Here is a 26,090-nt window from a genome sequence, read left to right as displayed (position 1 = left end):
CTGTATAGTTCTCTTCTGCTTGTATCACTGAGAAGAAAACACACAGAAAAGGCCCTTCCAGGATGAGAGAGAGCTCCCATTCCAAGGCAGTCAGTAGCCCAAAGTGGAATGGGATTGAGATGCTCAGACTGTAGAACAGAGCCCCAACCTGCCCTTGTCCACATTATCTATTACTGAATATGCTTGAAGAAAACCAAACAGTAATTCTGGCTCCAACATGTTGGAGGAAAGCAATCATTATTGCCATCTTACAGGGAATGGCTGGGTAGTGGGCATGGAGCAGTGGTTCCAGGAAGAGGGCAGAGACGGCTTTATCACGAACCCAAAGAAACTTAAACTTCACTAACTCGGGCCCTTCTAGGTCCTGGAAGCCCCTAGCAATTTTGTATTTTTTTCTTAAAGAGGCCCCCTCAAATTGTAGTTTAGCTTCTATACAACCCTTAAGGATAGGATGTGCTAACTAGTCTAGCACCCCCCAGAAATGCCTCAAAGTGTCAGGGACCTGCTTTCTTAGCTATTATAAGTCCAAATGTCCACTCTTTGGCCATTCTTTCCAAATTATATCAATAACACTATTAGAAGTGGAAGAGATCATGTTTAAATCTTTACAAATCCAAGTAACAGAACTCCCTTTCACATCAATAGTTAGGATGTCTTTCCTCTTAGTTCATTATGGAATTTAAACAGTTTTTATTGAGATTATATTTCTAAATAACAAGTATTACTTAAGCAGATACAAGTTAGATGTTAAATTGAACTATTTTGTATATTTTTTTGCATGTTCCTGTCCTGGAAATATGCTATAGAAGTTAAAACCATGAAAATCTTGATTTCCATTTAGATGGAGATTTATCATTATTTGTGAGATATGTCCAGTATGGTTTCCCTTTAAAGCCACAAATAAAGTTTTAACAATGGGCATTTTTCTTGTTGAGAGGTCTGTGGTCAGACTAAACATCTCTCTGAACCTGATTAGGTCCTGAGGTTTTCAAATTCAATATTCAGCAAATATAGAACATTTGTTTGGCCATAAGAAATAATTAAGAACATCAAAGCTAATGCAACTCTCCTCGGCCTGCCCCTCCTTTCTCATGAGATGATAATAGGACATAACCTCTTCTGGTCTTGGGCCTTGCCATACATGAGATTGAGGAAGAATAAATCATACACAATTAATCTTTTTGAAAATCTAGATGACATTGCTTTAGGGTTTTTTTTAAATACGTTATTTATTTATTTTTAGAGAGAGGGGAAGTGAGGGAGAAAGAGAGGGAGAGAAACATCATTCAGTTGCTTCTCACATACCTACAACTGGGGACCTCGCCCACAACCCAGGCATGTGTCCTCACTGGGGATCAAACATGCAACCTTGCAGTTTGCAGGCCAGCACTCAATCCACTGAGCCACACCAGCCTGGGCTGCTTTAGGTTTTTGTAACAGCAAGTCCTTCGTTTGCTAGTACTCAAGCAATGCAAGTTTTATATGCTATTAAATTATTTCTTTTTCCTCACTCCCAACTATCCTGAATCCAGAAAAATAGACACACAGTCATTCTGTGAAGACAAAGGAACATTGAATAGTTAATTATACAACAACCAGAACTGTCCATTGTGTATTCATTCTTGTAATATGCCACTGGTGGGTGAATTAGCACGTTTAGGTTGAAATCCTGTAAAATGGACATGGGATTGTTTTAGCAGTTGTACAATATTAGTGATAACTATCACACTTCACGGAAGATCCGACTCAAAATAACACAAGACTGTAAATAATGAGAAGAGGACTGTTCTATGAACAATCCACATGGCCTAGGTACCTCCACTGATGAGCTGTATCTGATCATTTCCAAAATCCACTTTTCCTGTATAAACACAGTACCACCGTGAATCTGGAGAGGGCATTTCCTTATTTGCTTTCTTAGAACTGAATTCCCTTTCTTCCAATGATAGGCGCAAAACAAAACATGTAAATATCATTGAATTGTTTCTGTAGCATTTTCATGGTGAAAGGGATCTCCAGAGATCATCTAGTTCATCCAGATCACCAGTCAGGACTCTCCCCAATACTGAATATAGCTGTATAGTGATCTGCATTTAAAAAGCTTTTAAAGATCCCTAGGGTTGATCAAAAAATAGCTAATATTGGCCTGATTCATAGAACAGCATTATACATGTCAAAATAGCCACCTTCATCAAGGAAGACATCCATCAGGGCTAAGTGCTAGTAGTAGCTTTAAAAAAAAAAAAAAACCGCTTTATTTTCTCAAAGAAAAGGGTGGTGGATTAAGGAAATGACCAAGTGTGTTGGTATTTTTTTTGTTTTTGTTTAGGTGTACATTTGAACGCTTGTCAAAAAGGAAACATTGTCTTGTCAAAGACCACTGCAGGAGAAACCCGGAGGTGGCTGTAAGCAAGCTGATCAAAACTCCTTTAACAAGTCCTTTCAAATAGCTACAGAGCTCAGAGGGGAGGCTGTTGTTTCAAACAAGATCTGATTAGCATGAAGTCAGTGAAGGGCAGCTGGCAAACATAAGAATAATATTGACAGACCTACTTTTTAAGTGCTTTCCCCCTTTATCAGCTCAGTTTGTTTATAGCTGATAATTTTATTTCTTCAATTCCATCAAATTGTGAGTGCAAAGAACAGGAATTTCATGATAATTTCAATCTTCTAAAACAATTAATCACATTACTATTTTATGAGGAAAGTAATCCTCCACAATCATTAGACCCCTGAATTATTGGATTTGAGGCACTACTCTAGAATCTAGAAATCCTAGCTAAAATGAGAGCTGAGGTTCTTTTCTGGATTATCTGGGCCTTTAAGCCTTTCAGTTGAATTATACAGAGAATTTAAAAATATAGCTATAGCTATCTATACAGTGAGGAAAATGACCTGCCTTCACAATTACCCCAGGTATCTATCTGAGCTTGTGTATCAACGTTACATTTTTCAAATATTTCCGTAAGGTTACATAAAAGTTTGGTCAACTACAGGTGACTTCAGGATTGGGAACTGGGAGGAAATAAGGGTAGAGAAGACTTTTTTTTTTTTTAAACACATATCCTCAGGCCAAGTTTCAAATTGTATGCTTGTACTTCTTCCTATGAATTCATTTGAAATTATTTAATTTCAAAAACAGAAAGGCACCTCAGTGTTCTCATAAGGCCAGATGCTCAGTCTGGGTTATAGGAAGTAGAAAGCTCTGACTACTGGCTTCTTGCAGCCTCTTTATAATATTTGACTTTGGAAGTAGGAATCAAACCACTGGGAGTTTTTGACATGCAGTTACAGAGAACACTAATCAACCAGCAAAGTCTCCAGGTCACCCTTCCTCTACCTTTTGTAAGACCAGGGGACAAAGAGAACAAGATCTCCCTACAATGTCTCCTTGGCTTTTCAACATTCTCACAGTGAGTCCCTAGCCTACAAGATAATGTGCAGTCTACGTATCTGCCATAAAACGAGGGCACTTAAGGTAATGAAGTAATTCCTAGGTTACTCAGATACTTGGCAGAGTAGGGTTTTTTTTTTTTCCTGCCTTAAACTGCTCAGAAAATAGTCCCTAATTTGTTTGTGTATATAACCTATAAGGCATGTTATTTTTTAAGGTTATCAACCTAAACAAACTCCCACAGCAGAATCAAGAAATTCCAAATAGAAGAAACTGAATCAGCTTGAAACAAAATCAAAATGAGAGTAAGGAAAAGCAGAGAGTAGCATATTCTGTAATTTTTATTTTAAAAAGTTCAAACCTTTTCCATGCTATGACATTAAATGTCATATATGTTCATTTCAAGCAAGCCTTTTTAAAAATATACATACTGTATATATTTACATTCAAGTCTGAGTAATTGGTGTGACGTGTAGTTCAGGTTCTAATCTTCACCCACCCTGTAGATTTGTTCAGCTACTAACTAAACAGCGATTGTATCTTCACTCAGGCACATGGAGAGGTAGAAATTGCTTCTTAAAGAAAAACAAAACTGGAGTGCAAATGTGAAGATCATTGAAGCAGCTTAGCTACATCAAAGAGGCCGAAACTAGCTTTGGTCATCTCAAGAAGCTGAATACATACATGTAGTCTTGTCCTTTTAATTAAAACCAGAAAAACTTTGGGTAGATGCTCTTTTGAGCACATCAGGGGGTTGGCAGAGTTCTGCAACTAATGCACTGCCACTCTGCACCCAGGAATTGCATATGACTAAGGCAACATAGCAGCAGAGTTGGGCTGGCAGCTGGGCACCTTTTCCCTGATAAGACACAAACAATACACATATGAGTGGCTTAAGAGACCTCAAATTAACATCTATACACCCACGGAAGTCAACTAAGCACTTTCTTTCCCAAGTGAAACCTCTATTTCCACCCAGGTCCACCTCCATCCCAAACTGAGTTAGTAAGTCTAGACAGGGTTGGGTTGGCCTATGACTTCTGCAGGCCAAGTTTCCTCAGCCTCATGAGGGCTCTTGGGCCTGAGAAGGGCTCCCCGGGTTCTTGCCTGAGAGGGGAAGTTGGAGAGAAGCCATAGGGTTGGCGGAGAGCAGAAGCCCTTCTCGTTCCCTCTTCTTCTGTTTCATCCTGCGGTTCTGGAACCAGATTTTGACTTGGGTGTCATTTAGCTGCAAGGAGTTGGCTATCTCGATGCGTCGGGCTCGAGTTAAGTACTTATTGAAATGAAACTCCTTCTCCAGTTCTGTCAGTTGCTTAGTGCTGAAATTGGTGCGGATCGCGCTGGAGGGGCTAGCGGCTCCGTATTCGGCCAGTTTGCCTGCAACGTAAAGACAGAACATCAGCGGGGCGAGAGGACGCCGAGACCGAACACCGGCGAGCAGTGGGGCTATAGTTAGAATCGAAGTCACAACGCAGCCCTCCTGGGTCTCTATGAACACGGTTGTGCCTGGAGAAGTGCTCCATGGAGACAGCCCCCTCCGGCAATTTTCTCCGTGCCTGGCACACTTTCCGAGAGTGTGTTTGGGGCACGCTCATGGGATCTGCCTGCTTTGGTAACACCTCGGAACGCGTTTCCTCCATAGATCACAAACCGCCGTCTAGAGGGACAGCTGCAAGGTGCTCCTAGCGCAATTCCGGGGAGGAGGCTCTGTCCCTAACCCAGGAGCGTCCGTTCAAGGCTCAAGTACTTACTTTTCTTAGAAGCGTTCCTCTTCACTTTCATCCACTCGAACGTGCTGAAAGCAGCGGGGAGGCCGGAGGCCGGGGAGGAGGACTTGGGGTAGGCGCCAGGGTCCGGGGACGCGGTTTGGAAGGCCCCGAACTGGCCGTCGGCGGGCTCTTTGAGACACGCGGGTAAGGGGCCGGGCTCGCTAAACGCCGCGTAGTCCACCTGGCCGCTGAGGAGCAGGGAGCTGCCGCCCGAGAAGACGGCCGAGGTCGCGTAGTGGACGTGCGCCCCGCCGTCGTCCGCCGGCCGCCCGAGCGCGCCCGGGAAATCGTAGGCTGGCCCGGGCGCCCGGAAGGCGTAGTCCGCGCCGCCCGCCTCGGCAGGTGGGGTGCCCGGCTCGTAGGCCCCCTCCAGGGCGCACGGCGCGTACGGCGGTGCGGCGGGGGGCGGCGCGGGAGTGACCGGGGGCGGAGACGCGGGCCGGGCCGCGGCCAGGGGCAGGCAGCCGACGAAGGCGCCGTCGCCGCTCCCCAGGGGGAAGGCGGGCTGCAGGGCCACGGGCCGGGCGTCGGCGCGGCGGAACTTGGGCGCGAAGCTCAAGAGCTCGCCCCCGCCCCCCGCGCTGCCGCCCGACACGTACTCCAGGTAGGAGCTCATGGTTCCGGCCCGCTGACCTGAGCGCGCGGTTCGGGGCTGGGCTGCGGGGGTCCGCGGGACCGCCGCGCTCCGCGCCGCTCAGCCTTTCTCCTCTACCCGAGATGCCGTCGCCGAGCCACGGCGAGGGAGCCGGGGGTAAATAGTGGCCTAATATAGAGGCCGCGGTGGCCACGTGGCACCAGCCGGCCAATGGGCGTCTTCCCCGCACGGCCTCGGACTCCACGCGCCTGCCCCGCCGCCAACTTCACCGATTCTGCGGGAGGCCGCCACCCAGTGGGCCCCGGCCCGGGGGCGAGCCGGCCCGGCCCGGGGGCGGCCTGGGGAAGGGCAGGTTGAGGGCGTGGGGCGAGAGCCTGGGACGCCCGATCGCCCGGACAGGTACTGGACGACGCGTGGGGAGGGAAGCTGGACTGGCCTCTCTGGCGAACACGAGAGGATGGAGGGGGTGAAAACTTGTTCTGGGTCATGAGTGGCTCGTCGCTCAGGTGCGGGCTGTGGAAAGGTTTAAAAGGGAGCTCGGAGCTCTGCCGGTGGGGACGGCTCCTAGCCTTTCTCCAGGGCAGGTAGTTATTCCTCTTTAGTGTTTGCTCTGAACCCTGTGCGCTTTTGGTTTTCTTGGCACTAGTGTTATTTCTATCCTAAACCTGGAGCAGAGGTTTAATTTTTCTCCCACTCTCCGACTTACGGGACTAAATTTTATACTGTAGGTGCTGGATACCTGGGAAGGCACAGCATTTTCACTCTTAGACTTCCCACGTTACTTCACAGCATTCCCTTCACCTTTTTCACCCCTTCTGTTGGTGGTGGCAGACGTGCGAGTGTTGAAGTGCCAGGTTTTGATTTGGACAGAAGATAAAGTTTTTGCCTTGTTCGGAAGTTTAGCTGATTTTCCCCCTGATTAGGGTTGTCAAAATGAAGAGTCTGCCTTTGTGATGCAGCGCTCCTACTGCTCGTGTCTGGGAGGCTGGCGCTCGCACTGGTGCTGGGCACGCTTTCTCCTAGGCACTTGGCTCCCAGGCGCAGAGGCTTCCTAGTGACGGGTCAGATCTCAAAGGTTTGGACAGGCTTGTACCCCGAAGCTATTAAAGCTTCTGTTCCATCAGATAAGTGCTGCGCCGTCTCTTGCGAGTGTAATCTGAGGGCTTACAATGTTAATGGGCTCACGTCTTTCCCTTGATAATATGGTTTTGTTTACTGAGTGTAGAGAGACGGGAAATAAAAGTGGAGTTGGCACAGGAAATGAAGAGTAGAAGGGTCAGGAAGACACTATTTACATTGACAAACTTTTCAACTTCCTTGAATATTTCTTTTAATGTTTCCCTCTTTGGGGCTGCAGGAAAATAACAAATAAGTGTAATTTACACACAGCAGTAATGAAAGAGGGTAGTTTCCTAAAAATCTGTGTGAATAAAGAGTCTACTCTGGGCTTTTCAAGTGCCCTTGAGAACTTGATCTATTACAGCCTCTGAGTTATGGTGACGGAGGTTTTATTATTGTTTTACTGATCCATTTGTCATGAAAGAGCGATTGAGCCCTTGCCTAAAATTCCAGTCCGAGGAAGTCTGCAAAATAGGAGCCATCACAGTCCAAGGAGCCAGTTCCTTACAGTGATGTGAACTTGTGAATAAACAAAGCCACACCAAATGTGTTACTGCTGGTAAAGCTAAAGTTGAGCCAAGAGGGGGAGGGTTGAGCCATGGTGGTTTCCGGGGCAGGTAAAAAGGAACCAGCACAAAGCTAAAGGGACTTGGGATTCCTGCACTGCTGGAGTGCTTGAATTTCATTGGAAAACGGAATCCTATGCTGAAAATAGCCTTTCAAACTTGATGTTGCCACTTCAGTTTTCTCTGGTAATCAGTCAAATGACCGATCAAATGACAAATGACAAAGGCCCTAAATAGTTTTTTAAAGGAGAAAAATAAAGGTATTTCTCTAGCACCCTGGTCAGGAAATGATAGAGCTCTTCAGAGCTAGCTTCAAATGTAGATGCATTTCTTCACTGCCCTCCCTCTTCACCCTTAATGCAAAAGTATCAGCAAATCAGGTGCTGCTGTGTTCACTGTGCCCTGATAGCCACCCCTGGCCACACTTTAATAGTCATTTTTTTACAAGCATAATGTCTCACCCAGCTCTTACACTTCTATCTGAAAACCATAAGGCCCTCTCTCAATAGGTATTCATCAAATGACTTTTCCTAGGCCCAGAAGCCCCCGGGGGGTCAAGAAGGAAGTGTGGTGTTGTAAACCTCTCCATAGTTGTCCAGCTGGCTGCAACCCAGGATGTAAGACAGAAAACCCAGCCTGATTGGGAAGTTTGGCCAAAGTCTTACAAATTTAGAGCCCTTTTCTCTTAAGATTTCCGGAAAAACAGGCAGCCTAGGTTCCTTGGCAGCCTGCATTGCAACAAGGACCAGGTTTTTGCTACTGAGCATTTGGGGTAAAAGTTGGACCCTTCCTGTCAAAATTAAATACTGACTTTGATGCACTTAAGAGCTTTCAACATTATTTCACTGAGGCAAAATTTTGGAGATTGAGCTTTTGCTGAGGGAAAAGAATGAGATTTTAAAAATTGAATTGTTTTCACAACTGTGGGGGAGATGTTCACTCTTTGTTCAAACTCTCTGATAAGCGCATCCAGGGGGATACAGTCTGTCCGTCCTTCCTTCTACTCCCTTTAATAGTCTGGTCTTTGGCAGATCCTGCACCTTGGGCTTCAGAGTTGTCATCTCCACTCCCAGACTGTTTTTGACTTGCTAGGTTACCAGTCAAGACTCTGGTCATCTCAGCAAATGTTTGCCAAGGCCGTTATGTTTGCCATTATTTTGTTGGGGGAGGGTTAGGCTAGGGAGAAATATTAATAATCCAAAGGAACAAGGGATTCATTTCTGGCACAAATCTTAGCTATAATATAAATCTACTACAGCCTGGCTGATGTGGCTCAGTGGATTGAGTGCCAGCCTGTGAACAAAAGGGCCTTGGGTTCGATTCCCAGTAAGGGCATATGCTTGGGTTGCTAGGCCAGGTCCCCAGTAGGGGGCACGTGAGAGGCAACCACACATTGACATTTCTTTCCCTCTCCCTTTCCCCTCTCTCTAAAAATAAATAAATAAAATCTTTAAAAATACATATATAAATCTACTCCAGAAGAATCTGTGTCTATAGTTTTCTAAGGAGCAATTGGAAGATATTGGGGGAAGTGTGTGTCAAAAGATGTGAATGTAGCGTACTTCGAGTAACTTTAAAGTTTGTCTCCTAGGTGTTCACAGGGTTTTGGAGAAATGTCTTACTGATTCTATTGCTTGTTCAAGTCATGAATTCCCAAGGGTCACTTGCCCTGTTGTGTCCTGGCCTGAGAGTCCTCAGCAGGAGGTGATAGCAGAGGGGCCTGATTGCCAGGTTGTGTTTGATGTAGGAATGCTTTGAAATCTTTCCCATCCTACTTACCACAGTAGCCACCCCCTGCTCACTCCCCAGACTACTTTTCTGTCCCTTTCCAAAGGACAAGCTTCTTTTCTGCAGGACAGAAGTGATAGAGCATGGCAGTCTGGTCTTCCGTGTGTTTACAGTTGTTCCTAAGAAGTCTCTTGGCAATCCCTCTCCACAGACCCCAGTGTTATACCTTGGTGTGGTGGGGCTCCGCCTGCAGGCCCCCCCACCGCCCCCCCACCCTCTCCAGCTGCCATGGAAGAGAATAAGTCTACCAAGACTTGATCTGCTGATCTGCTTGGGGAGGAGAGGTGGCCTGATCTCTCAGAGGAGAAGGGCCAAGAGCCTTTTCCTCAATGGGCTTTTATTGGGTTCAGTTTGCACAGGAATACAGGTAAAGCTCGTCAATCATTGTCAGGCAGTAAGGATCAAATAATAGATAACAAAGAACTCTGAGGGCTTATTCTGAGTCAGGGTCAGTTAGCTAAAGGGCTATAAGATTTTGGGAAACAAACTCATTTCAGGCTTGGACCCTTATCATTTAAATTGAGGGTATTAGCAAAGCAGGTTTCACAGGGTTTTATGCATTCTTTCTTAGGCCTGATCTCCCCAGGGAACCTGCCCTTTCCAGCACAGGGCCGCACCCAGCTCTGTCATTGTTTCAGGCTTAAGTCAGGGAGGGGAAGTAAGGCAGCCAAGAGATTAGGAGACTTGTTGTAGACTGAATGAGGACTCAAGCTATGTCAAAGCTGAGGGGTGAGGGTCCATCACCCCCTTTTTCTATAGCCCCCCGAGTCCTTCCCTGTGGGTCTCTTCATGACCATGCCTATCTTAGGTTGTCTCTTCCTTGAGGAACCTTACCTGTCATTGGCTAACTGGTCAGGCTCAGGGCCAAACAGGGTAAAGTAAAGTGGGCAGGGGCGGTGCCCTGGCCAGGGAGATAAGCTTTGTCTCCTTAGTGGCTTGTGGTCCCAAGGTCTCTGACTCAGCCTTAACAATGGGGGATTATAGCTTCTGAAACCAGGCAGGGTGGTTCCCAACGCCTTGGAGACACTTGAGCACATGCAAACTGTTGGCTCCACAGCCCCAAAGCCTAGAAAGGCTCTTGCTTGTTAGGGTAAAGGGTGAGGGGAGGGAGGATTTTCCCAGGATAGCATGGGGATGAAAGGGATCCTAAGAACAGGAATTCTAAACATATCAGGAGTCTGATAACGTGACCCTGCCTCTGGAAAACAGTTTAAGAGTTCTGAGCCATTCCCTGAGAGCTTTGTGAATGGGAGGCTCATGGGTCAAGCTTGTGCCTAGCACATAGTAGGCTTTCAGTAAATCTTTGTTGGGCAGAAATAAAGAGTAGACAGAATAGTGTGGCTTCACCATGACTCATACTAACTAAAGGATAGCTTTAGATTATTTGCTCCCCAAACCACTTCATGTGGGTAGGAATCACCAGAGGAGCTTGTTTAAAACTGGGGTTCCATAATCAACAAAAGAAAAAAGCAAACAAAATACAACCAGAGACATTGAGGGGGGGAACTGTCTAGCAGTGGCCAGGGGGGAGTGGGGTGGGGACAGTGGGAAGAGGGGATTGCAGGAACTATTATAAAGGACACATGGACAAAATCGGGGGGGGGGGGGATGGTGGGGGTGGGGGAGGGAGGTGGGTTCAGCTGGGGTGGGGGGAGGGAAGGGGAGAAAAGGCATACAACTGTAATTGAATAACAATAAAAAATAAATTAAAAAAACAAAACTGGGGTTCCTCAACCTACACCTGGAGCTTTTCATCCAGTTGGTCTGACTCAGGAGTCTATATATTTTTCTAAGATTTTATTTATTTATTTTTAGAAAGAGGGGAAGGGAGGGAGAAAGGGAGAAACATTTATGTGTGAGAGAAACATCGATATGTTGCCTTTTGCACGCTCCCAACTGGGGACCTGGCCCCGCAACCCAGTCATGTGCCCTGGCTGGGAATCAAACCAGCCATCTTTCAGTTCACAGGTCGGTGCTCAATCCACTGAGCCACACTAGCCAGGACAGGAGTCTATACTTTAATCAACCTCTTGGGTGATTCTAAAGCAAAGTTTTTTGGAACCACACTTAGAGAATTTCTGCTTTAGCAGCTGGGTTGAGGAAGGAATGTTGGGACAGAATGGTTATTCTGTGGGAAGGGCCCTGGAACCAGCAAGATGACAACTCATGACTAGTTGGAGTATGAATATACCTGAGAAGTGTCTTGTAGCCTCTTGGATAGTTGAGGCAGAAAGGCCAATGTCAAGGTCAAATTTAAGTCTAGTTGAGTGGAAGTTCCAGAAAATATCCTTAAGAAGTAATCAGTAGGAATTTCCCAAGATAGTGCTTTGCAAACTGGGCGGACTTCCGCTCTTTGCCACCTCCCTAACTTGGCTTTGATGATGCCCGTGGGATAAGAAGTAAAGAGATTTGTCTCTCCCAGTCTCTTCAGAGAAAATGTGGAGTGATTCTGAGGCAGTGGGCAGAGGGAAGGAGTGGGAATGGGGGTTTCAAGAGGGAGGAGCCAACTCTCATTTCTTTTCCACCTCTGCCAAGTTGTCTGGAATGAGCAGTTGAGCCTCAGGGATCCAGAGAGGAGGAAACGCCCCTTGAACTAAGCTGTTCCCCTCCCTCTGGCTAAGATCTGGCCTTTCACAGCATAAGATGTTGATGCTAGAAGGCCCGGTAAAGATAGTGACATCAAACCCTTCATTCTAGGAAGAAAGTCACTTTACTCAGAGGTTAAAAAGAAAAACCATCCTGCAAAAATGAGGGAAACAACTTGAGTCTCTGACTCTCCACAGTCTGCAAAAAGCAGGGAGTAAGGCAGCCCCTCCTCTGTGCCGTGGCAGCCTTGATGCTGAGCTAACAGCCCGGTGATGAAGAAGGCACCTTCATTTCTGGAAGAACACCCAGCCAGTGTAGCTGACTGGGAGGCCTGCTGCCCTCCCTTCGATGAACTTGTGCCCCACCCTTCTGAGGCCCCCCCACCTTGAGCTGCTGCTGCAAAGAGGCCGTGATGGACCTAGGTCTCCACCCACTCCATCACCAAGCAAGGGTAAAGGATCCCCTCATTTCCTGTTGAGCTTGATCAGCATAAGGGGGCTGGGGAGACAAAACCAGAAATGTCCCAAGATTAGTACACCTGGGCAGAGCAAGTACAAATAAGGATACGTGTGAACATACAGGGTGCACTCAGGTCAGTTACACTTGTACTGACATTTTTTTTTTCTCATTTATTTCTTAAATAGGTAATAAGTTTAAATCTGTGTGGTTCAAGTTGCAAAGGTACAAAAGGGTATGCAGTGAAAGTCTCCCACCCCTGTCCCTCGTCACCTAGTTGCCCTTCATATAGGCAACAAGTTTTATGAGTTTCTTATATATCTTTCCAGAGATACCTTATATGTATGTATACACACATCCAACATTTTTTACACAGACAGTAGCATATTAGATAACTTTGATCTGTGCTTTTCTCCCCATTTTATCTTGAAAATCATTTCATATAAATGCATACAGAACTTCCTGGCTTATTTTTACAACTTCATACTGTTCTACTACATACGCTTATCACAATTTATTTAGCTAGTCCCTTATTAATGGGCATTTAGTTTATTTAGCTTATTACCTGTGTTTTGCTGTTAAAAACACAGGTTCAGATTTTTACCTATTAGAAAGATTCCTTGATGTAAAATTAGTCAAAAGTATGTGTGCTGGCAATTTTGATACATACTGCCTAGAAGTGAATCAGTTTCTACTTCTACCGGCAACAAATGAGAACTGTTTCCTCACACTTTTGCCTAGTCAGTGGGCATTAGTTTTTTATTTCTGCCAGCGTGATAAGTGAAAAATAATACCTCTTACTCACCCTTATAGCATTTCCAGAAGCGTCATTCTATTTGTCTTACTGATCCTTTCATAATTCTGTTTTACAAATAGTAATACTGACATAGAAAAGATTAGCAACTTGCTGTAGTCACACCCAATGTAAATGGCCAAGGTCAGATACTCTTTCCTATACAACACTGTGCCATAGGGAAGCTTAAGAAGATTCAAAAACAGTGGGTGGCTTCAAGCATTCCCTGAAAGATACATGATATAAAAACACACAGAAGATTTCCGACATCTGCTAAGAGGCTGCCTCTTTAGTGGTCTGATACCAAGACCATATTTCTGCACGTGTCCCCTGGAGAGTACCCTCTGGAAACAGCAATCTGATCTGACCTAGTCTTAAACATTAGCTTGCATTCAATATCTAGGAAGCAGTAGGGTGTTGTATTTAATTTTCCTGAGACTTATTTCTCACTGGCCACCCAAGACCTAAGTATTGATCAGCATGCATGGGTAAGAGGATGTTTTCCCTAGGTTTTATATTTATGTAGCAGGTCACTCACTTGGTCCTGATGAAGATAATAACACACACACACAGCTCTAATGATGAGGTAGACATCTATATTGACTATTTCATTGATGATCAAACTGAAGGCCAGAAAGATTAAGTGAACTGCTTATGGTCATGCAATCTATCAGTTAACAAAGCAGAAAACACAATGTAGACCTAAACTTGAACTAATTAGTTCCCCCTGCAAACTCTCTTCCCCCTTCCTCTATTCATTTTGGTGAATGGCCTGACTACCCACTCTGGCCCCCAAAATAGAAACCTAGGGATTAAAATCCACGACTCTTTCATCCAGTTGGTCTCCTATTCCTATAATTCTTCTTCCTAAATGTCTCTTCTCTTCATCCTTATTATACTTGTTCCTCTCTAAGATGGATTATTACAGCAGCCTCCTTTTTTTGTCTTCTTGCCTCCTAACTCTCCTTTCTCCAATCAGACACAGTGCCCCCAAGAGTTAGCTTTCCAAATAACCTCACATTCCAGTTTATAACTTTCGGTGGCTCCCACTGCCTACAGATCAAGTCCAGACTCATTTCCATGGACCGTCTGCAACCCCTCTTTCCAGCCAGGTGCCCCACTTCAAACCACTCTCCTTGTTCCAGGTCCAGACTTTTCTCTTTCCTCCCTCCCTGCTTTTTTATGTGCTGCTCTTTCCACCTGGTATGCCTCTCCTTCCTAGGCTCAAAAATCCCTCTACTTCAGGGACCCAAATTCGCCTCTTCTGAGAAACCTTCTTTGACACTACACTACCGTTAGTGGTGCCTTCTCTTTGTTCCAGGACCATTTTTGCCACATGTCTTATTACAGCATTTGTCACAGGATTGGTTCTTTTTCTCTGCCAGCCGATAGAAGAGCACCACCATTAGTGACTCATTTTTGTATCTCAGAGCCAGTATAGTGCATATAGAAGCTGTGCAGTCAGCATTGGTGAAAAGGCAAGAAGAGAGGAACAGGTTCTGAAACAAGGATATTGGGACCAAGTATTTTAATTGCTCAGTGAGTCAGGGCACTGCGCAAGGCCTAATGTTTCATCTTCTATCTACCTGAAGCAAAAGGACAGTAGCACATTTCTTCAAAGGAAGGTAATTGCCACCCCAAGAGGATGATGAGAAAGGAGAGGACCCAGGGAAGGGGAGAAAGCAGGGAATTTCTATCCTTTAGAGGCTCCTTTCTATAGGCTGTGGCAACACATTTAACTCTTCAGAAAATTTTCATCTGACATGACTCAGAAAAAAAGTTAAAAGAGGGGATAGCCTGGAACTTTCTTTGAATTTACAAAGAGGAGAGTATGTACCACTCAAGGAGCAGTAGAAGAATGCTTCACCTCCCACTCACACAAAGCCTCCTGCTGTAAGTGGCTCTAATGCTACTGACTGCCCCCTGCCCCAAACTAGGAGTCTGTCCCTTTGCTGTATTACTAAGATGAACCTGAAAGAGCTGAAGTAAAAATATTCCCCCAGCATGATAACTATAGTTAATAATACTGTACTACATATTTGAAGGTTGCTAAGAGAATAAATCTTGAAAGTTCTCATCACAAGAATAATGTATAACTATATATGGTGATGTTAACTAAATTTATTGTGGTGATCATTTTGTGATGTATACAAATATCCAATCATTATATATGTATATATGTGTGTATATATGGATATATATATATATAAATTGTGCCTGAATTAAAAATTGGCAAAATACTGAAGTCCTGCCCTCACATCAAAAAGGAAAGGCATATCATTGTAGTTGGTGTTTATTTGTATTGTTATTTTAAATGGCATTCAAGTTTAGTTCCAAGTTCAACAAGAGTCTTTATCCTGCTTCCTCCTACATAAATACTCCTACAAGTAAATAAAACTACACTACTTCAGACCCTCCCTTGAAATCTAGTCCCTGGGGACATCTTTTTTTTAACTCTTAAATAAAAGTGTCTACAAAAACCTGACCCATTGGAATTTTTCTTGTCCTGCCATCTGAAATGGATTTGGCCCTTCTGGGGTAGAGCAGTGCTTAATGGTGCCACTTGAACAAGCAGGAGGGGGTGAGGAGCTGCAGAATCACTGAGGGGCAGGCGTGTTGGGAGAGCATTGGGCACCCTGAGTCACCCGAGGGCAGAGCTGGCAGGAGGCAGTGTTGGCCACTGTATGAGGAGGTCCCTGCCCAGTGCTTCCCTTGGGCCTCACACAGCAGAGGGCCGGCGGGGCTAAGCCCCTCTGGGTGGGCAGCCCGGTGGCGGGTCGCGCCCTCCATTGGCTCTCACTCAGTGTGCCTGTGTCTCCTCCGTTTGTGGTTTCTGGTCGGTTCCCAGCTGGCCCAGACTTGCTCTGAAGGAGGAGGAATCGCTGTCTAGTGAAAAAAGTGCACACTGGGTGATTGATGAACTCTTAATAGAACTAACCTCTCCCGCCCCTCACCCCCCACCCTAGACACACACACTGAGAAATCATTCACCCCAGCCCCCTCCCCAGACCTCCTCGCTGGTGTGAGGGGGCTCGGCAGCCAGCCCTTTGGGTGATTAACTTACTGCACTGTTTGTCTTTCCAAAGTGTTCCAGGTGGGTTCAGGAACAGCCACCCACCCCTCAACTGCAGCACCCTGTTACGCAGGAAGGTGGGCAAGAGAGGCTGGAGCGAGCATGCATGTCACTTGGTGGTACAGCCCAAACTGGTCTTTGTGCAGCCTGACAACTAACCACCTGACCACTGGCAGTAGGGGTGGTTGGAGGAGGGGGAGGCTATTGTTACCCACAGGGGAGGGAGATGCTCAGACTCAGGGTCCATGGCAGCCTCCTCCCCAGAGTATCCCCAGGTCCGAGGACAGGCAAGGGGTTTCCTTTGTGTGTGCTCTGCCTGCCACAAGGATGGCGTCCTTGCTGCCCCAAGGGGCAACAGACTTGGGAGTGGGGTGCCAGCTCTGCCTCTGACTCCCTCCAGCTCAGCTCCTCTGACCCAGTTTCCCCACTCCCCCCTTGCTTTGAACAATATATCCATAAAAAGGCCTTCTCCCTGTTTCCTTATAAGTTGGGGATGCTCTTCCCTCCTTCAAAAAGGCCCTGGCCCAACAGGTCCTTCCTCTAGGGCTGATTTGAGGCCCACTTCCCCAACAAAAGCACTTCATTTGTACCAGGGTTCCCCGTGAATCCTGATTTAAGTTAAGAGCTTGTACTTGGGCTCTTACTAATGTTAAAACTCTATTTTCATGATTTTCCAGATATTCTTCCATAGAAATGGTTCATACTAACTATAGAAAACAGTCAAGATACTTTGCCACAAGATCTAGGACCAGAGGACTGAGCAATCTTTCCCACCTTGCAGATCTCCCGGGGACCCTTCTTCACCTGCTTCTGCTACTGCAAATGATCGGACACCCATCTTACCTTGGCTATTCCTTCATGTGTGCAAACCTTTTGTTCACTGTGCATCAGGCTGGACCTGGCCTGAAAGTAGGTTTCTTCGTACCTTTCCAACTTGCCAATGTGGGTATGAAACCTGATGGAAGTGTTTAGGTATAGGCTTTAGGCCAAGTATGTAAATTCATTTGGCACCAACGTTGGGTCCCAAAGATAAGGGTATTTGTACCTGGCGTAGAAGACGGGGGGCACAATGACAACTAAGGGTTCATTCTCTGTGATGATCCTCTCCACCAACTAGCACTACCAGTGCAGTAAGTGCAGACGTTTCATCTATCTAATCTTTCCTCCCTCCTCCAGGCCTTCTGCAAGAGAGATCTAAATGAGCCAGACCTCAGAGGCTGTGAGGGTGGGTCTGGAGACACAGTCTCAGCTCCCTGTGCACAAAACATCTAGGTAAATAGGTCAGCTCATTCTCTCTGGGAAGTAGCCATTCTCTCAAATGTTCAGGCTCTATACCTGTGAGGAACTAGAGCTTTCTGCTCTTTATTTAATACTCAACAAACTTTATTCAACCTGTTCTTTTCTTACAGTTTCTGAAAGAAGGGCCAACATAATGCCAAGAACTTCCAGATGAAGAGGACCTTTCTAGATCTGTAAGGGGATTGATCAAGTCTTCAGAAGGAAGTTTCAACTAATTCTTAAGATAAATGAAAACAGGCCTCTGACTTTCCTTTGAATTCTGAAGGTGTAAACAAGCGTCTGACTTCCCCAGGTCAAGCAGAGAAACGCTTTTTAGTAGAAGTTGGGTTCCTTCTTTGTTATTCAAACATACACCCACACACACACATCCTCTTCACCCACCCACCCCCCCAAATGAAAAACCTCAACAGATGGAGAGCCTAGGCTCGGGGGCCTGCTGGCTGAGAAGATGCACTTCACTCAAGGGTCAATCAGCTGGTGAAGAAATGGGGGAGGGACAACGGAGTAGCTAGCTAGTATGGGTAATTGCCATCTTTTAAAACTGTTCAGCAAGGTTACCAGCCTCTGGGGCCTGGAAAACCAATTTGGCTGATGTGTCTCTGATAGGGACTAGGCTTGAGGCTGTATACCAAGGAGAAAGTACTCACTCTATATTCTCCCATCTCTCCTTTGAAAGCCTGTACAAAGAAATGGTACAAATGGATGGTTAACTTAACGATTCCCGCAGATGTGGATTTTTCTCTGTCAGGTTCCTGGATGAAGCTAAGGTCTGAAAGCCAGGAGGCAGAATTCGTACTTAATCGCCCTTTCTTATTGCCTTTCCAGGGACCGCACTTTCCAGAACTACCGGTAATCCTCAGGCCTTTCCTCTGCCACTTCCCCACCCCCATGGCTAGCTCAACTGGGTCTCCCCCCATCACTCCAGGCTAGTTCCTAACTTTTTCCTGGTAACCAGGAGAAGCTCTTGGTCTGCCTAAATCTCTTTCCCTACTGCCACCTCCCATTTTGCAGTGGACTATTCCTGCTGCCTCACCTCCACCTCGCTTTAATTCACATTTGATTGAACAAAACGACTGCCACTCCCCATCCACGGACCCAGGCTTGAGACCCTAACCCCTTTCTTCAGGCTTCAAGAGGATCCCCCACAACCTCCCTGGTCCCTCACCTCCCCTAAAACGGTCTCTACAGGGGGTGGGAAACCGAGCTAGTAGTCAAGGTCTGAGCCAAAGAGCCATTTCTCCCTGTGGGCAAAGGAGGTGAACCTCCCAGACACCAAGGCCCGAAGCTAGGCCAGGTCCCCACCTCCAGTTGCCCAACCTTGCCTTTGCGTGGCCCCTGCCTCCAACGAGCCCGGGAGGAAGAAGCTACGCACACAATGGTGCAGCGGCTTCCCAAAGAAAGGCAGCTCTGGACGCCCTCAACCCAGCGGCCGGCAGCCAGGGCCAGCAGCCTTGAGGCCTTGGTGCGTCCCCCATTGTCCCTGTGTCGGGCACACACAGGCTAGAGTGGAAGTTTGCTTCCCTGCCAACTCGCCCCTTCCCGCTGCAGATCTTCCCCAGGAGAAGAGGCCTGGGCCCAGAGCGCTGTAGCAGGATCCGGTTCCCCTCCCCCAACTCCTTTCTCTGCTGGGGAGGCGCAGTGGCGGGTGCCTCCGATAGAGCAGCTATTGTGACCTTCCATCGAAGAGTGGGAACCCAGCCGAGTGTGTACCGCAGGCAATGGCGGGGGAGGAGGTGACTTTGTGTGCAAACCTCGGGGTGCGGAGGGGAAATAAATAAAACTTGGCGACCTCGGGCAGTTGGGCCCTTCAGAGGGCGTTTGGTTGTGTTTAGACTCTGGTGCTTCCTAACACTAATTGCAGGCTCAAAAGGAGCTGAATTTATGGCGAAAGCCAAGGCAGCTTGTTTATAATTTATGAAGTTTTAAATGGCTGTGTCGCGGCCCCGCTCTCGCCCTGGCCTGTGGCTAAGCGAGAAGCGTCCACCCCAGACTCCCCACCCGCGCCAGGAGCGGCTCAGTGTAGCCCATCTGAGCCTTTCTCAGAAACCTGAGGAAACCATTCCCCAAGAAGTGAGAGCGAGGCAGAGATCTGTCCCAGGAGAACTCCCCCACCCGCCTCAAAAAGGTGCCTTGGGGCAGCTGTGGCTGCCTAGAGAGGGAGTCCCTAACCCCGCGCTGCGTGGGAGCCTGAGTGTGAGAGGAAGCTAATGCCAGCCGGGCTAGACACCGTTTAAAGTCTAATCCATGAAACCTTAAGCCACAGATGACACTTGGGGCCTTGCAGACACCCGCAGACTCAGCAGATACTCCTGCGGTAACAGACCGCGCTGGAAAATGCCTGGAGCCATGATGCATTATGTATTTTTATTATTACTTATGGCAGAAAGAGGAGATGAGGGAAAAATGGGCTGAATCTAAAAAGCCTAACAATTCATCTATTTAATATTTAGCCAGTTAAGAAAGGTGGTTGTTATCCCTGCAAGGCAGAAAGCTCTTCTTTGATTTCCCTAATAGTTTAAAAAATAATTTCTTACAGGATAATTAGAAATCCTGCCTTTGGATGCAAATTTCATAGAAAACAATTTTAAGCCTTGGAAGTGGTACACTATCCCTTCAGTTGAAGCCATTTATTCTGCTGATACACTTCTACAACATACTTTAAACCTGCTCAGGAAATGTGAAATTTAGCAAAAGGATAACCCTCTCCCACCCCCAACCTAACATGCCATTTTAAAAACAGCACAAAGGAACAAGGAAACTAAATTATTTCTTGAGCCATCATTATTTAGCGAAACACAAACATCCAAATAGAAACGATTGTTGTTCCACCAGATTAGAAGTTAAATTATTTCCACACAATAAGAATTTCACCTCGTGTCACCAGGGATGTAGTAGGAGTTGCATTATTTGTCAAACCAAATAGAGATGTGTGGGCCGACTTTACTGAAATACAAAGAATTGAACCTTATCTGAAGGCGTTTTCCAAGTGCCTCCTCCCAGAGAAGCGGGTGGAAATTGTGCACCCCTAGCTAAAGCCACACTATTATTTACAAAATGGTTATAAATCCTTGGAGACATTTTTTTTACCCATTTAGTACAAAGAACAGGAGTAAACAAGGTGTTTATACTTATGTTCCATTAATGAAACTTTTATTTCTTTATATCATGGGGAATGTTTGTTTTCTTTAGAAATGAACCACCAACCACTATAAAGGAAAAAGTCATGACAGCGTTTCCTAGAGAAAAGGCTTAGGTACATGTCTCCAAAGGATCAGGTTTTTTTCTTTTCTTTTCTTTTTTTTTTTTTTTTTGCACCTTAGCCTTTTCATAGCTCAATTCTTACAACTTTGCTTCTCTCTCTCTCTTTTTTTTCTTTTTGATTGTCAGGGTTTTTTGTTTTTTGTTTTTTTTTTGTTTTTTATTACTTAACACAGAAAAGTGAGCTCGGGCCTCCCCAGTGTGAATGCAATGTAAAACTGTTGATTTGTATCTAGAAAGGGGTGGGGGGGGCTAGAAACAGCAAAGCAGGCTCAATACAAAGCCCTACCCAAATCATCCCCTCCAACATTTCCAGGTTTGCATCCTCAGATTTTTTTCCCCTTAATGTCAATAGCTGGGATGTAAACAAGTATCCCTAGAACCAATGTATGTACTAGATTCGAAATGAATGAAACAAAAATATTTCAATGGGTCAGCCTATTTGGGGGCCTTCCACAGGGATTGTGGGAAAGATAAAGGCAGTGATCTATTTGCAAGTGTGTGTGATTAACACAGATAATCTTCCGACTGAGAATTTTTTTATTCTAAATATTTGTTCAAATAGTACCAGACAATTTGAAATCAATAACCTGTGTCGAGTTGGAGGGCTGCGGCTGTTGAGAATTGAGTAACGGGTGTGTCTACCCATGAAGGATATTTTGCGGTCTTGATCCTTTACATCAACTACAAACACCAGCCACGGTTACAACTGTTCAAAAACTACTCTCAACTAATTCAGACCAAGGGGACTAAAGAGGTGAAATGTGGACCCCAGGGCCTGGGAGCGCGTTCCGAAGCTGGCTGGAGAATTCTACAAATATACACATAAATACATTAAGACGAGGATAAATAATCAGAGAAACGAAATGACTCGCTTCAAATAATAAATACACATTGTTGAGTCCGATGCAATCCTTACGGGACGGGAAGGAGCATATAAATTAAAGTGTCCGCAACTAGGCTAGACACAGGCCGGGCCCGGAGCTCTCCAGGCTCTGGTCCCTCTGCAGAGCTCGCTGCCGATGGCTCTCAGACTTACCTTCGGGACACCATTACCAGATTACAGTCCCTCGGTCCGCTGTACATGGCACTGTCAGGCTTACAGAGGACAATCCTTGCGGCTGATTTATGGCAAGTCACCCAAAGGAGGACGCGCCAGGAAGGGAGGCCCAGTCTCCTGTGCCTCGGCCGCGGTTGGCCCGAAACCAGGGAGGCTGCGACCCAGTCTAGGGTGAGGGAGGAGTCACCCGCTGCCCTGCGGGCCCCGCCCGCCACCCCCGCCACCAAAGCAAAAGAGGTAATTGGGCCACTAGTTCGGGCCGTTGGCGGCCGCTACAGATGCGTCAGTTTGGGGGCCTCGGGCAGGCGTCCCTGAGACGAGTGGTGGGCCGAGAGATCTGTGTAAGTGGGGTGAGGGTCGCACGGTCCGTGGTGGTGGTTGCCGGGAATCTGCGCGGCGCAACTGTAGTCCACGCTGGCCGAAGACGGGTGCGAGAGGTGGCCCAGGTTGAAGACCGGCCCGGACGCGGGCGCCATGGAGTCGACGAAGTTACCGCCCACGTACACCGGGCTGCCCTGCAGGTTGGCGCTGGCGAAGCCGCCGCCGTTGCTTGCCATGGGGTGGGGCTCAAACTCGGGCGCAGCGTAACGCTTCTGCTGCGGCAGGCAGCTGCTGAGCGGCGCCGTGTAGGCGGTCAGGCCGTACATGTTGGGCTGAGATTTGGCGAACGCGGGAGGCGAGGGCGCATCGTAGGCTAGGCCCGGCACCGGCGGCAGCTGACCGGAGTAGGCCACGTGGCCCGCAGAGCCGCCGAGTGGTGGGCTGCGCTCCGGCGACTGACCGGCTGGCGAGTGCAGGATGCCCTTGGCCTTCTGGTCCTTCTTGTACTTCATGCGCCGGTTCTGGAACCAGATCTTGATCTGGCGCTCGGTGAGGTTCAGCAGGTTGGCCATCTCCACGCGGCGTGGCCGGCACAAGTAGCGGTTGAAGTGGAATTCCTTTTCCAACTCCACCAGCTGTGCACTCGTGTACGCGGTGCGCACCCGCTTGGACGCTGGGCCTGGCGGGCTCTTGTCCTCGCAGCTGTCTCCTGGACATGAGGGAGAGAGAGGGGCGCTGAGAAGGAGAGGTGGAGACACGCAGGGGTGGAAGGGGTACTTCCCTTGTTCCCTCCTCTTCCCTCTCCTCCCCCCACTTTAATCCTGGATGGAGTCGGGGAGGGGCGTTTGGAAGGTGAGATTCTAAGAGAAACGCACCAGCCCCAAGCCTACTAATCAGTCGCACCTGAAACCCCCATCTGCCGCTTGAGGTTGATCCCCTCTGTCCAACCCCTCCCCTCCCAAAGGCCGTGGAGGAGTTTAATGGGAGACTAGTAGCAGCTGGTAAGGCCTCTGCTCTGTCAAAGAAGGGCCCGACTTCTTTGAACACTCCTCCTAGCCTCTGCTGGGGGAGGGGAGTGAGGGAACAGCCCCAGCCTGCCTTGCTCAGGGGCCGACTCCTGGGCAATGTATCCAGGAACTGAGGATGGAGATATTAGCACCTCACTCCAGCCCAGCTGCACCCAAAAGCTCTGCATCCAAATGCAGGTAGATGATAAACCATAAAATTACTACCCCAGAGTTTTGGAGGATACAAGGCTAGGCTAGGAGCATTTGAGTATTGCGGTGCTAGTACCAGCAGCCTCAACACTGGTTTCCACCACCCCTGCCACCTCTCAGCAGCTTGTCCACTCCCTCACTGGGAAGACAAATGGATTTCTCCTGGGAGGGAGGGCCTGTGCCTGCAGCTGGGAAGGAGGGGCAAGCTGGAAGATACTTTCCCTCTAGGAGCAGCAGCACCAGAAGCAGCAGGCAAACTAGAGACCTGATAACAAGCTAGCTACATCCCAGGCTGCAAAGTGGCCCTGAACCTGCAAGCAAGTTCATCTACCTGAAGATAAACCACATCAGAGAACACAAGGCCAGAAAATTTCAGGAATTGAGCAGGCGGAGAAGAGAGAGAGGCAGCAGGCCTCAGAGCTCCTGTCCCTGCCCATCTTCCACACACCCTGAATGGACCTACAGAAGATCTCCTCCACTCTAGGGTCTCCTTTCCAGGGAGAGAAACACAAGGCTGCCCCTGTTTCAGAGCCTATCCTCCTCTCCTAGGATATGCCCCTCCCTATTATGGATTTGCTGGGATGGGGAGAATTGGGCTGGAAGTAAAGCACTTAGCATGGTTCTTAACACAGCACTTCATAGACTTTAGTTCTTATTAACTTAAGAGACTGGGAATTCATGTGATGTGGATTACATAACCACCTGGGCTCAGGGAATCATACCTGTCTTCAAGTTTTGAAGAGCTATTGGGTGGAAAAAGGAGCTGAGTTATGGCCAGCAGCCCAGGAAAGCAGTTATTAGATCAGTATAAGGAAGATCTGTCTATTAATAACTATGGGACTTGCCCAGCTATGGCACCAACAGCCTGGAATGGAAGTGAGTCCCCTGTCACTGTAAGGGTACAATCCCCAATAAGGAACACCAAAAAGAAGGGACGTTTCCATATCAGTAGGAGTTTAGACATATGGCCTCCAAGGTTGCACTTCCAGCCCGCGTTTCTTGATTCCTAAGTGAGCTAGCTTCTTGGGGTCAGTGTGGCGGGGATTTAGTCCAGGACTAAGCTCCCTCTGAGAGCTACCTGCAGTGGCACAGCTGTTCTTCTGCTTGGAGTTCTGCCGGGACTCTTTCATCCAGGGGAAGATCTGCTTGCTGATCGTGGCTGAAGAGCCAGAAGCATTGGGACCACCCTTGGCCTTCTTGGCAGGCACTCCACCTCCGGGATTAGTGGGTGAGGATGGGGGCAGGGTCGGTGGTGGAGGAGGGGGCTGTGGTGGCTGCTGCTCTGAGTTCAGACCAGGAGGCTGACTGCCACCACCCCCACCCTGGCTGTTGCCTGTGCCAGGCCTCATGCAGCTGCCGTTGAGTTCAGCCCCTTTGTGGGATGGCGCTCGCAGAGGTGCCGAGCTCTGGATAGAGCAGGCAGAACCTGGGTATTCAGTGTCCAGGGAGTTGGCAGCAGCAGGGGGTGGATAAGGCTGATGGGGGGCACTGTAGCCATAAGTGTCAGTGGCTTTACTGTACCCATAGCCTCCAAAAAGTCCTGGGTTTTCATAGTAAGCAGCCTTCTGCATCGTGCACTCAGGAAGCTCCAGGGCCTGCTGACCCTGCTCAAATAACATTGACCACCACTGTCTCCTTCACTGCCACCTCCAATGTCTGCCAAATCCTGAGAGAGCTGGGGCAGCCCCAGGCTCCAGTAGACCTGCAGAGAAGAAAAGTGAGAGGCCCCAGCAGGACTGTCATTGGCAAGACCAATCAATATAGAGGGACTAGCTTAGGCTCTCTGCTTCTCACCCTCTTCATAGTGGGGAATCTGGAATTTTATGAAATTCAATTTATTTGAACCCTTGGAAAAGTCAGAAGGTATTTCTCATAAGCATAAGAAAAGACATTTTCTTCTCTTTAGCTACATCCAAAGAAAGGGGCTTTTCTTTTTTTCCAGATACAATTTTCTTTCTCCAAGAGTGTCAATTTAGTGTTTGAAACTGCATGGAAAAGCACTTATGGCCTTACACACTTTAATGGCTGATTCTCCCACTTGACTTTGAGCTCCTTGCAGGCAGGGACTGTGTCTTATTTATTTATATATTCCTAACATCTAGCCCATGGCCCCAGAAGTAGTAAGTGCAATAAATGCTTATTGAATGGGTGAACAAATGAATGGATCAATCAACCATAGGGTCATCTCAAGGTTTTGATGGGCAAAAGAAAGCCACATAACCCGCTCAGAATAGCCAGAGCTCTCAGAGAAAAGTATCTCCCCCACCTGGTTTCAGAATCTCAGCATCCTTCATGAAGACCCAGATAGTCCACTTTCTGGTGACGGGGTGAGAATTGTCCCAGTTAGCTCTGTGGGCCAGCACTGTGAAATCCACTAGGAGATAAAAACCAAGAAGAGGACTTAAAGACTCTGGACTTCTTTTGAGGCTAGAAAATGTTTCTTCTCCTTCATCTACATTTTTCTAGACTCCTAACTTGGTCCTCCACTACTTTTAAATGGATACCACTGAAAATGGGTGAAGAGATTCAGAATTTGAAATGCAGGGAGCACAGAAACGGAGAATGCTTTATAACTATCATTTTTTTTATCCTGCATCTATCATATGGATATTATTATTTACCTCTGCTTTGCATCATTCATTCTACTACCACCATCCAACTCACAACCAGTGAAAGAGCCTCTTTTGGCACAATGAATGGACCCAGAATTAGAATTAGAAGGAGGGGAAAAACACCTAAGAAAAATTCTACTACCCCTTTTGTGTCCTCTGACTCTTGATGGAGATTTCCCTTCTC

At 47.2% G+C, this 26,090-nt stretch overlaps 2 protein-coding genes and 1 long non-coding RNA gene across 4 annotated transcripts; 1 reads left to right on the top strand and 2 right to left on the bottom strand.

Annotated features, from left to right (window-relative positions):
- Positions 1-3,732: 3,732 nt before the first annotated feature.
- On the bottom strand, positions 3,733-5,886 carry HOXD1 (homeobox D1). The gene is made up of 2 exons (XM_024561572.4): positions 5,146-5,886; positions 3,733-4,771 (listed from the first exon to the last, which is right to left on the bottom strand). The coding sequence occupies exons 1-2, from the start codon at positions 5,777-5,779 to the stop codon at positions 4,458-4,460; spliced, it is 948 nt and encodes a 315-aa protein (XP_024417340.2). The 5' UTR covers positions 5,780-5,886; the 3' UTR covers positions 3,733-4,457.
- A 150-nt stretch (positions 5,887-6,036) lies between these two features.
- LOC112305801 (uncharacterized) lies at positions 6,037-19,228 on the top strand. 2 transcript variants are annotated; one of them, XR_006655576.3, is made up of 4 exons: positions 6,037-6,157; positions 16,921-17,048; positions 17,316-17,411; positions 17,549-19,228. It is a non-coding gene; the product is annotated as an uncharacterized lncRNA (long non-coding RNA). The 2 variants fall into 2 exon arrangements; XR_002974863.4 differs by lacking the exon at positions 6,037-6,157 and having other exon boundaries at positions 16,820-17,048.
- Positions 19,229-21,222: 1,994 nt separating this feature from the next.
- Positions 21,223-24,968, bottom strand: HOXD3 (homeobox D3). The gene is made up of 2 exons (XM_024561574.3): positions 24,373-24,968; positions 21,223-22,786 (listed from the first exon to the last, which is right to left on the bottom strand). The coding sequence occupies exons 1-2, from the start codon at positions 24,911-24,913 to the stop codon at positions 22,029-22,031; spliced, it is 1,299 nt and encodes a 432-aa protein (XP_024417342.2). The 5' UTR covers positions 24,914-24,968; the 3' UTR covers positions 21,223-22,028.
- Positions 24,969-26,090: the final 1,122 nt, after the last annotated feature.

Source organism: Desmodus rotundus, chromosome 2 (genome assembly GCF_022682495.2).
Source record: "Desmodus rotundus isolate HL8 chromosome 2, HLdesRot8A.1, whole genome shotgun sequence".
Taxonomy (NCBI): domain Eukaryota; kingdom Metazoa; phylum Chordata; class Mammalia; order Chiroptera; family Phyllostomidae; genus Desmodus; species Desmodus rotundus.
Note: the sequence above shows the minus strand (reverse complement) of the source record. Positions and strands in the feature narration are given on the sequence as shown.